Raw genomic sequence first — 12,502 nt, forward strand, 5'->3', positions numbered from 1 at the left:
CAAAATAAATGTAATTGAGCCTTACTGAACCTTGAGCAAACCACAAAGGACTACTTAAAATTCAAATTAAATATATTCTAATTTTGAGGTTTACTTTGTCATAACTATAGTTGAAAAGTTTCACTTCTTTGAAGCTGCCTTTACTTGCAGCTCCAATTTCTTTTAGTTTGTTCACTCACTGTATACATGTAGGCATCCTGGTCACAGCCCCACAGAAATGCTGAGCGTCTCTTGAAATGCACTTTTTACCAAAGATTGGGCTTTTCGCCTCTCCTTCGTAGTAGTAGTGTATTATCTTAAAATATATCTTTTATATATATATATATAATCAATAGAATCAGCTAACCCTTAAATAAATTTAGTTGTAATGTGAAACTGTATCCTTAATGGCAGATGTAATTCATATTGATTTCTTGAGAACATACTCCATGACTGAGCTCTGGATTTTTAACTCAGAAAGGATAGCAACAGCAGTCTGGGCATGCTGAGCAAGGATAGGAATATGTCTCTTTTCAGCACAAAATAAAATTTGGACCTTCTTGGAGTTATAAAGAAATGCTGCCACCAACGTTCAATGAAACCAATGTTTCACACAGGTGCTCTGATTTTGCAATGCTGTAAAAGAAAGGTATACGAAAGAGGAGAGTTTTTTTCCTTTTCTATGTATATACTAGACTGCAGTGGTGGATGTATGGGTGCAGAATAAATTCAGAAGCACACTTTCATTTTATTTGAGTAAACATTAGACATGTTCTGCATAGAATGCACACAAAACTACCATCTTTGTGAGACAATGAACTTTTTCTCCCCTCCCCTCCCCTCCCCTCCTTTCTTGTCTATTCTTTTTTTTTTTTTTTTCTTCTTTTCCCTTTCCCTTTCCTCTTCTCTCCCATTACTGGTCACTTGTTTGTTTAAGGAAATCTTTGGTGAAAACAACCAGACGATGACAGATGTGGGTGAAAATCTACCAATCATCAGGTGAGTGTTTCTTATTCAGACAAAATCTTCTGCAAGGAATCTATAACTTCTAGTTAGTTATAGCTTCTAATAATGTTACAAAAGAAAAAAAAATAATTATAACGGTAGTTTGGCTGGACATCTTGTATACTGGTTTAGAGTCCATATTTCCCATAGGTATAAGATACAAAACTTCTTTGTTTCTAGATCTCCCCCTTCATTAAAATGCCTTAGGTTGGCTTGAGAGGAAAGGTTCAGCTATCTTAGCAGGACTGTCAGCTCTTTTTCAACACAGTGGGTATTTCAGACCAAGTAAAGGGTGGAAGGACTTCATATATGAGGCCCTCATATAGCTGATATAGAGCAATTTCTGTGTAATACTCAGATATATGTCCAGTACCATATCTGAGTGAGCAGGATGCCCAAGCAGGATGCCAGACTCATTAAAACAGGCCAAAAAAGTTTTCCTGAAAATAAGATTTAAAAAAATGTGTACAAGAACATGATACATGTACACTCAGTTTATAATATTACTGTCTTGCACCATTTTAAAGAAGACCTTTTCTCGGTTTTGTGAGAGCTCAGTGGTAGAGTCCATCAGGCTTTGCCCCTAAGACCTGCAGTTGGACTTCTGGAGTTATTCTACAACCCCCAGTTGCTAATTTGTTTCTGGAAGTCTTGGGCTTCTTCTGTTTATTTTTTTTTTGGTGTATCTGACGTGAGAAACTCTAAATGTAGCTGGTTTGGGGAAAGTATATCAAGTCAGATTACACTGTATAAATAAAAGTGTGATATAAGTGTTGCCCAAAGCTGTGTTTACTTTCTGAAAATAAAGAGGTATCTTTTTGACTGTTGGAAGTCAGCTTATGTTAAAAGGAGTGTACTACATTGGCATGTGTTTAAGCTACCTGAGAACTTGTCCAGAGTTTTCAGGGGATTAATTGCTATGTTTTGACTCCTAAGGAAACACACTGCTGAAACCCATTATGCATTTCAAAGTTAGCTTGCGCTCCAACTGATTAGATTGAAGTGGTTCATTTAACTGCTGGCTGTTAGTGACCCTGTGATCTTTAGAGAAAATGTTAACAGTGGGAGTTTTTTTCTTCTTTTTCCTGTCTCTTATCAAATTCTCTCTTATTTTCAGGAATAAAAAAGACATGGAAGCAAGTGAGACTCCAGCATCTACTCACCAGGCTCCGAGCGTTGATCAGTCAGAGCTGTTCTACTTCATCATTTTCCTCTGGTTGCTGATCTACTGCTTTTTAGTCGTTCCACAGCTTCTTAGCAGCAGGGTTTGATCTCCGCGAGGCGTGGAAAAATAAAAGACAGTGGCCTGATTGCTTTGTGTATCTGCATACAAGTATGTACCTTCAGGTGAAGCACAAACAGAAACATAGGACCTGGTATTTGTGTTCGCTATCAGGTCCTCCTCAGTTCCTCTGCTGTTGTGCTATGACAGTGTCGAAGCACATTTTATATTACAACAACTGTGTAAATATATATAAAAATGACCTTATTTAGTAGCTGCGATTTTGTACATTTGTGCCTTGCTTTATAAGATGCTAAATAAAAATGGATAATTATCAGTAGAAATATGAACAATTCAGAGCTCTAGTCTTCAAAAATAATTCTTCTGGCTTCATTCAGTTAGGTAGGGTCCAACAGCTGTGGAAGATGTGTTGTTGGCTTGCCCATGAATCTGGCCCACCTGCAAGGGATGATTGGGATGCTTGAGATGCATTTTCACGTTTTCCACAGAGTTCTTATGGGAGAGCTGGAGGTAGAGCAGAGTTGAAGATGGTGGAACTTGCTCACCACAGGAACTGACTATAGTGCTCATGGCAAGCTAGTGGAGCAACAAAGTCAGGTGGAGGGTTTATTTGTGGAGGGTGGATAGGATTTTACTTTTATCCTGCACCTGTTATGTTTAGTTTGCAGGAACAAATTGGGTGTGGAGAAGTGTGAAGAACATACAGGCTAGTGGCTGCTTAGGAGGGAATGTAAGGGAAATCTTCATCTAGAGACTTCTGTAGAGAATACCTGAAGAAGTTTGCTTTTTGTATGTTACTGATGGTGGCCATCTTTGAAAAGGTATTCAAGAAGCTTTGTTTGCAGGTATTTAAAAACCTGCTTGTAGTCAGGTCATCTGCTGGTGAAATCCTAACTGCCTATCACGCTTCATTCTTCTTTGTAAGCTTTTATTTCTTCTTTCCTTTTTTTTTTTTTTTTGGAGGAGAAGTTAGCATGTGATAGCAACATTGCATGGTAGGATATCGTAAACACAGAAAGGAATTTGGAATCTCTTTCATTCAATAGAAAATGGAAATTTCTGTTCTGTCTTGACTGGAGCTGGGTTCACCCCTTGAACATAAAAAGTAGATCCTTTGTGCTTGGTGAGCAGCAGATCCAAACTTCGCAACTTAATTTAGTGTAAACCGACATAAGTAAAAAAAAAAAAAAAAAAGTCTTTTATCTTTCCAGTGAAAATTTTCAACATTTTGAGTCATCTGATTTTGTGTCTCACACTATTTGTGCTTGTTGATGAAGACACTAATACTTTCTTCCAAAATAAAATCTATTTTAGAATTTTTAAAGATGTTTTCTTGAAGTAGGCTAAACTATAACACTGAAATGTTAGGGATAGTGCTGTTTCTCTGAAAAAAAAATAAATCTTAATACAAAATTCTTATCCTGAATGCCATGGCACCTATTTATCAGCAGGAACTAGCAACGTACAGTATATTGGAGCAACAGTGTTGAGAGCTCTTCACTATGTGCCAGTCTTCAGAGACTCCCTTGGTTTATGACAACTTTTTCTTTGTATTTTTGCATCTCTTCCTTCGTTTCTTCCATGATTCTTATTCTTCAACAGAGATCATCTGGAGTTGGATTACAGCCTCTTCATTGAACTTTACAGCTGTCAAAGTTCAATCAAGGAAAATAAGTTTCCTTTTGTCTTCTCTCCCTCTTCCCAAGAAAATTAATGAGAAGATCTTCGGATGTCTCATCTAAACCACTCATATCCATAACAAATGGAAAAGTGAATGGCATGCACTGATGATGCACTATTTCATTACACAATATTTTCTTTTAAGAAAGACAAAACCAAGGGTTTTCTTTCTTCCCTCCCACTGATGATCAACAGCTGAAACAGTGAAATGAGCTGTTTAATGTCAAACAGCATTCAGCAATTGTCTTGATAATTCCACCCAATGTTTAAACTGAGGTGTGCTTTCCAGCCAGCCTAGCCCATGAAAAGATGGAGATTGTTTCTTCCATGTAAAATCAATGAAAATAATAATTAATAAGTACATGATACTTGGTATTTGGCTGCTTTATATATAATATAATATAGATATAACAGAAGCAGTCTACCTTAGTCAGCCATTGCATGTGTAAGAAGATCCAGGATAGAGTTACGAGTGATTATGCTGGTATGGTCAGCTGTGCATGAAAAGAGATTGAGCTCTCCAGGAGTTCTGACATTATCTGGACCTGCAAAAAGACATCTGCATGAGCAGCAGCTCCTCCCACTTACAAAGACTTGTGAGCCTGCATCGTTCTTCCACAGTGCAAGATCCAATCTCTCACTGCAAGTGCCCTGTTCTGAAATTGTTGCTCCTTTTTGGACTCGGTGTCCTACTCTTAGCTTACAGTCTAAAAGCCTGACTGTGAAGCGCTCACTGCAGCAAAACCCATTTTAACATGCTGGCTAGAAGACTGTCTTGAGGCATTTGAGGTTTTAAAGGATGGTGGGCAATCTTTTATCTATCCATTTTTTTCTGACAGACCTGTGCGCTGTCTGAATAAGGAAGTTTTTCCTGAAAGGCCTGGGGTTTTGAAGAATACTAAACTTGAACTGAACTCATGTGATACTTTGGCTTGGTAGCAGAATTCAGACATATATGGGTACTGATCTGTTAAGTCCATGTCAGTGTGCTCAGGTGGCCAAGAAGACCAACAGCATCCTGGCTTGTATCAGGAATAGCGTGGCCAGCAGGACTAGGGAAGTGGTTGTCCCTCTGTACTTTGCTCTGGTGAGGCCGCACCTCCAGTACTGTGTTCAGCTTTGGGCCCCTCACTGCAAGAAGGACATCAAGGCGCTGGAGCGTGTCCAGAGAAGGGCTATGAAGCTGGTGAAGGGTCTAGAGAACAAGTCTTATGAGGAGCAGCTGAGGAAACTGGGATTGTTTAGCCTGGAGAATAGGAGGCTCCGGGGAGACCTTATCGTGCTCTACAACTGCCTCAAAGGAGGTTGTAGTGGGGTGACGGTCAGTCTTCTCTCCCAAGTAACAAGTGATAGGACAAGAGGAAATGGCCTCAAGTTGCACCAGGGGAGGTTTAGGTTGGATATTAGGAGACATTTCTTCACTGAGAAGGTTGTGAGGCATTGGAACAGGCTGCCCAGGGAAGTGGCTGAGTCACCATCCCTGGAGGTGTTCAGAAGACGTGTAGACGAGGTGCCTGGGGACAGGGTTTAGTGGTGGACTTGGCAGTGCTAGGTTAACTTGATGATGATGGAGGTCTTTGCCAACCTAAAGGATTCTGTGATTCTATGATAAGACCAGTTCTTGTTGAGCAAACCTATGGATAGCAGAGTATTGGGAAGTGCAAGTGTTGGGAAGTGTTTGAGGATTATTGGATAAGGGTGTGTGGTGTTCACAAAAGCACCATTACAGACTGAGAGACAGCTATAAGGGGGTGGTTCAATGTTATTGTAGTTGCGTAACTTCACTGCAAAGTGTTTCATTGCAATTTTATAGAAAGTGCAAGAAGAGATATAGTATTGAAGACAGAACATCACTAGACATTTATGGGGCAAGTGTCTTAGAGCTGAAGAAGTGGGTTAAACAGTCAGAAAATGAAATGAACACAGCCTTTGCCAAATTGTAGGACATTATCAGTGCAAAGACGGGGCAAGTACAGATTGCAGTAAAAAAAAATGACAATCACTTTTCAATGCCATGAATATTTTTGATAGATTGAGCTCTAAAATGTATTTTTATTGAGTTTCTAGATTGTAATGAATGTGTCTACAGAATTTTATGCAAAGCTTCAGAGTTCAGCTGTTTTAAAAAGATTTTTTTATATAGTAGTGATTATTTTATCTATATATTTAATAGAACTGTAAAACCATTTTAAGAATACCTGTAAAATTCTGTGTATGTGATATGATTATTTATTGATTATGACTCATGAGAATGAACATTGAGCTATGCATAGGTTGCATCATCCATTTGAAAACTGGAAACTGCAAAGAGAGTAAGAGCTCTTAATGAACAGCAGACTTGAAAAACATGGGAAATGGTTTGAGTACAATTGTGTGATTCTTCAAGCCGCATAGCAATATATTATTTTGTGATGTTAACTTTCAGCTAAAGTTGCAAAATATACTGAATGATTAAGCTACTTCCTTCCATTAAAACACTTCCTGAGGCTGAAATTTCAACATCTTGATATTTGGTGTCTAAACACACTTAAATCCTCTACATCTTCTGGTGATGGTCATTTTGCTCCAGCTCAGTATGACTCTAACTTCTTTATCCAAGTAGTGTGCCATTGAGTTTCCTGGGGTACCTAGGTTGTGTGATTCTGGTTTTCATTTCTTTTTAAGGGTTTTCTGTACTGACCCGTACATAATCAGAGCTTTCAGAAGATGAATTTGGTCACTGTATGTGCTCTCATATTCAGGAATCTACCAGGACAATAGGTATAATAGTGCATTATCACTTATGCTAGCTTTAAGTACTTGGAGTCCCTTCTTGCCAAGCACAAACGTGAATGCATCCAGCGATGTGTTCAGTTCCTTGACTTCTGTGGAAGTCAGTGCGACACATCTGTGTGCTAAGCACACGCTACAGGATCTGGCCCTGAGGGGACTAAAGTCAGCTTTAATCACATAGGATGGGAAGTAGCCACAAACCCTATGCATTACCTTAGGGCTGGAACTCCTCCAATCCAATGTACACAAACAATGCCACAGACTTCAGTTGACCCCTTTGCACGCGTAACAGTTGTTTGCATAAATTCTGTAGGATCAATCCTCTATTCTTTCTAGGAAGTTACCATGCACTGCCATTTTTTATTAAGGGAACAGCGGTGCAGAATGAATGGCTGGAACACAATGGTACGATTGCTGGTTGGAAAATTCCCAAACCTCTACAGATGAAAGCTGTACCTACCCCAACAACTGGTCACCCCATTTTCCACTGGGCTAATAGGTGGTGAATCTGAAAGGAGGAAAAAAACACTAAATTTTTATATTTCCACGTTGTGCAGATTTTTTGTTAGGTAGATAACATCAAATTCTTTCCCTGTGCATACTACTGATGATACTAAATTACAGCTGCCTGCCTTACAACTGTTCACATTCCAGGACTTGCGCTAGGAGTAGCTCCTACTCCATGCAGGTGAAGTTGTTCTTGCCAGAGAACATTGCATTTATATGCCCATGTAAAGGATACTGGAAAAGACATACTCTGAATGGGATCGCTTGCTTACTCCGTCCATCTCTTTACACATAACTCTAGAGCTCGCAAATGGTGAAAAATTAACCTTTTATTCTCAAGTGCCATGTCTATTTCAAGGTTATCTTAACTGAAATTGTGGAATATCAGAACATTTCTTTCTTCCTCTGAATATGAAACATGGAAAGCTTCCTTCCATCTCAGTGGCACTTTCAGTGACTCCTTTCCAGCTGCTACTGCTGATAATGGAAAATGAGAAGTGTGTTATTTTCTCACCGTGAGGGGAATGTCTAAGTCTACGTCTCTGGAACATAAAATTGGCCCCTGGGTGACTACTACAATTCTTTCCTCATGAAAAGGTTAGAAGGGGCAATAAAAATAATTAATTTTACCTCAGTGAGAAATAGTAAAACATAACATTCCAAGAAAGGTTAGATCATGGCCTTCACTGTTGTGTTCAAGTCAGGTAATATTTTATTCCCAAAGTAGCTTCATTGCTTTCGGTGGGCCTTCCTGGAATCTCTTTGATTCATGGAGTATGTTTGCTCTGTGTCCAAGGAACCATTCATGGAGCACTGTCTTGATCCACAGCTGTCCCTAGGCTATCACAGATACCAGTGTTTAGTTAGAAATGACTGGCCCAATTTAAATAAATTAACTTTCAAATTATGTGCTGGTGATTTTTTTTTTTTTGGGGGGGGGGGTAGAGAAATAATGCTTTTTTTTTTTAATGCCAAATAACTTACACAAGTCAAATGTCTTTTTGTTACAATAAAAAATTCAACCTCTGCTTTTTCTTCAACAAAACAAGTTTTAGTTTGGCATACCATTTTGAGCTATTTTATTCTTCTGTGAAAAAGATGAAAAAAACCTGTTTTACCCTTCTTGTTAAAGTTCTCTAGTTTAAAATTTAATTTGTAAAGTGCTAGTTTCCTAAAGCGTTAATGAGGGACATTTTTGCTGAAGAAAACATTTATAAGTAAGGGATGTAATATGTACAATACATGTTTCTCTTTGGCAAGTGGTGAGGAATGATGGTTATTTAAATGAGAACATGCTAGTTGGATGTGAGTGGCTTCAAAAGACATACTGAAGGAGATGAATTTTTGTGTAATTTCAAATACATTTCTTCTAAATGCTTTCAATCAGTGGTATGTATTGAACATTTGCACTTGTTGCTCAAAGCTAATTTTTGTGAGGAAGAAATGTATTCTTGTGTATAGTTGGTAAAATAGCAAAGAAAATGTTTTTAGAAACTGCTACTCTGTAATAAGATTAGTATAATTAGTATTCACTATTAGTGAATAGTTCTACTTTATTTTATAAAATCTCTGATTTTGAAATAAATGGACAGGCTTCCTGTATATAAGCTGTCATCTGTGGGTTTGTACTTTTCCTCTTGATTTCAGTAGAAATCACCATTTTGTTCTTATTATGCACTTTAAAAGTGCCCAGAAGCTATTCACTTTTTAGCAGAGAAGATCTCAGTAAGCAGAGTAAATTCATAAAGTGTATTGTTTCCCCATCTACCCAGCAAGTGACTTTTAATTTTGGAGGAAGAAGCTAAACTGTAATTCCAGTCAACAAACAGAATGAACTCTTAAGTTTTTATGAAGGTGATTATACATTACTAAATTTGTTAATGCATAGAAATTGGTATTAAAAAGGCAAGCTTACAAAAACAGCTGTGCTGAATTATATACTGTTCTTACAATTCAGTGTATCTGGCCTGTTTCTATGCAAGAGTCTAAATGTTTAGACCAGTGGTTTAGTAAATTACTAGGTGCAAAACTGATTCATATTTACTATGCTCTTCCCTCTACACCTTAATTGCCTTGGCAGTATATGGGCAAAGGGAAATAACGTACAACCAAGATGCAACACAATTCAGAATCAGACCCATGATCTGCCTCCTGAAAGATGTAACTAAAATGGATAAACAATATGTGGGGGATGGCGTAGGAGTTCTTCCCGAACTAAACTTAAGGGCTGGTGGGCATCACGCTTTTTGTAAATGTTCCTCCATTCCTTGCTACAAAACGAAATCACCTCACATACTTCCAGTGTTTTTCTCACCACCCCTGCGGTAGCTGGTACTTATTTTGTGGACCATCCTCCCCCACACCTAATGCTTGTAGACGGTAAGAGAATACTCATAATGCTATTGAGAATTTGCGATATTTGGGTCCAGTGAGAGTAGAATAAGTTTTTACAAGAGTATGGGATCCAATCTTTTGTTCAAACTCTAACACGGTGAGAACAGGAATTGTTGGATTCGATTTTTTTGAGTGCACTGGGAGAAAAGTCATTGTGGTAGCAACTAGAAAAACAGTCTCCCTTATCCTTGCTGTGTAAAGACAGTTTTTGTAGCTTAAAGAAGATGGAAGTGCAGCATAGGAAACATAACCATCTGTCTGGATCATGACAGCAATAAAACTAGCACAGGGTTCATTTTATGTAAGGAACCAGTATGCATATTGTGGCTGTGAGAAAACCCGACCCTCCTAAGGATAACCTGTGGGCATCAGGCATATATTCTGGTTGGTACTGTATGTTGAAACCTGTGATCTCTCTTCAGTGCTTATTTTACCTTAATTACACATTAAACAGGTTATTTAAACAAAACCTAGCAAGAGCAGGAATTCCTTCCACTTGCTGGGCAAATATAACAAAATCTGAGAGCCTCTTCTCTTAAAACACCAATAGCCAGGTAATATTAACAGCAATAATCTTTTCCTGAGTTGCTATTTGTATTGATGTTACAAGGATTATTTCCAGGAGCGTTCATCACAGTAATTCATGAAATGTCTTCTGTGACTAGGTCTGTTCCTTGGCTAGACTGTACCATTGGTAGATCTCTGTCCTTGCCAAACTGTACACTTTACCTTGGAATGTGAGGTAACGTATGATCAAAGCAAAATGTGTAGCTCCATCTGCTGTAAATACTCTGAACTGATTATTTTTGCATTACTTTTATGGCTGATCTGCACCCTGGGGAACTGATTGATCACTTTGCTGATATGTATTTTCTGCACATTAGCAAGAATCATCGTAAAAATAGTAGCTAAGCACATTTTACATTGCAAAGTCTTATTTCTTGATTCTCAGGTAAAATGGAGTGCAAAAAGTGTGTATTTCAAGGATATTAGGAACCTTTGCTTGTTAGGTATGATAGATCTTTTGTACTGAAGCTGCTTGTGGAACCCAGAAATTACCTGACTTGCTTAAACTAACTTTAAGTCAGTGACAGATGAGAAGAAATTCCCAGTCATGCTCCTACTAAGCAATGGCTTTCCACATTAATGAATAGCAACATTTATTATCAATTATTTTTGTAAGCAGCAGTCATCAATGCTGACTCTCTGCATAGGGAGAGTGAATGAGTTGATATCCCATTTTTAATATGGATTTGAAAAGTAAACCAGCTGTTTAAAGAGGTCAGGAAAGACACGACGGCAGTTGAAAACATTAAAGGTTTGCTTGCACTGGGGGAAACATCCTTATTTAGAGTTATGAACTCTGAGCCACTGAAGTGTGAAAGCACTCTGAGATATTTTTTTAAAATAGCATCCTAGGGGGGGGAACCAAAAGTTTGTGCAACCTAACACCTTCTTTAAAGTTTTAAGAATGGACTCTGCTCGAATAGAAGTTCTTTCTTTCTTCCAACTTCCTCCTCCATAATCATACGTGCAGCTTTTTCTCATAATACATTGCAGATGTTATTATTAACGCTGTGGTTTAAAGTGTTTGTAACTGCTCTTTTCTGCAGTGATTCACAACTATGAACTAAAAAACCTGGTAGCCAGGCTGGGGGCCGTTTGAGAGGAAAGTCTCAATTTAAATTTTTTCAAGCGGGGTGCAGAATAGACACGTCCTTTCCTGGCCAGAAACTTGCTTGCAACGCTCTAGCCCATATTTTATCGGTAAGTGCCAGCTTGTTTTGAAGCGCATTATTGAAATAGTGTGTGATGCAATGACAAAACAGCATCGTGGCTGGTATCAACAGCAGGGAACAACAGAGGTCACCATTGACTCGCGGGAAGGAATCTCTTCAGAATCCATTTTGGAACGTGATGAGATGTGTAGAGCCAAAAAGCACAAAGCCTGGTTTCCACTGGCATAATTTCAAAGTTGTGTAGCATGAACAAAGACAATTACTTGTCACACAGTGAGTTTTTTTTTTAATTGAATTTTACCTCCATTCTAACCCATACAAATTTTGTTACTCTTACCCAACAGAAGAAAAAAAAAAAAAAAAAGCATCATTTTGCGATATGATTTTTTAAAAAGGGAGAGATAAACGTCTCTTCTTGTTGTTGGTTTTGTCTTATGGCAGTTATCCCATAGAGTAAACCATCTATAATTCCAGCACTAAAGATATTTTGAAAGCTGTAATTTAGTGCATTATCACTGTTTCTGTTCTGGATTTTAATTAGTTGGGCTATTCTATTCCTTTAATCCAATGGCCTCTTTGCTTTGTTTTTATAGTTGCATGTTTTTTTTTTTTTTTTGTTTTTTAATCAAACTTTGAATGCCAAGAACTTAGTGCATTTTTTTAGAGTTTTTATCACATTGATGATTTTCTTTCTTTCTTTCTTTCTTTTTTTTTTTTTTTTTGGTAAGAAATTTGTGAAATTAAAGGTTAATTTTTGATTTGGCCTTAAACTCTGAAGAATAGCTGTCATAACACATGCATATAGCATAAAAATATCCATTCCTTCAAAGGAGGGGATAGTGGTGATAGAACAATAAAGGATAGCACAGGTTTTATCCTAACTGTGCTTTTAAATCAAAAACTCCTGTCAGCTGGCATGCTCAAGGAGGAAGTAGCTGTGGAGAAAGACACCCTTTTCTTTATAAGAAAATAAGTTCCAGAATTCTCCTGGCATTTGTGTTTTGTTTTCTGTTTCAAGCATTCTGCTTGCCTTCTCTTTGAACCTCCGTGAATTGGATAAAATTCATTATTTAATCATGGCCTGCAGAGGATTAAGGAGGGTTTCTTTCTGCTTTATTTTATGTTAGAAATAATCAAGAATGCCAATTTCCTTCAGTACTTCAGTTAAAATTGGAAAAATAGA

At 37.9% G+C, this 12,502-nt stretch overlaps 1 protein-coding gene across 2 annotated transcripts in view; it reads left to right on the top strand.

The window, feature by feature from the left end:
- The window catches only part of CLMN (calmin), a 75,239-nt gene extending 68,844 nt beyond the window's left edge, over positions 1-6,395 (top strand). Inside the window, exons 12-13 of one of the 2 annotated variants that reach the window (XM_040558871.1) lie at positions 917-978; positions 2,102-6,395. In XM_040558871.1, coding sequence (XP_040414805.1) covers positions 917-978; positions 2,102-2,255 — 216 coding nt within the window. In that variant the 3' untranslated portion in view covers positions 2,256-6,395. Of the gene's footprint in view, positions 1-916; positions 979-2,099 lie in introns of both variants that reach the window. The other variant, XM_040558872.1, reaches the window with a different exon arrangement.
- The last annotated feature ends 6,107 nt before the right edge of the window (positions 6,396-12,502 follow it).

Source organism: Cygnus olor, chromosome 5 (assembly GCF_009769625.2).
Source record: "Cygnus olor isolate bCygOlo1 chromosome 5, bCygOlo1.pri.v2, whole genome shotgun sequence".
Taxonomy (NCBI): domain Eukaryota; kingdom Metazoa; phylum Chordata; class Aves; order Anseriformes; family Anatidae; genus Cygnus; species Cygnus olor.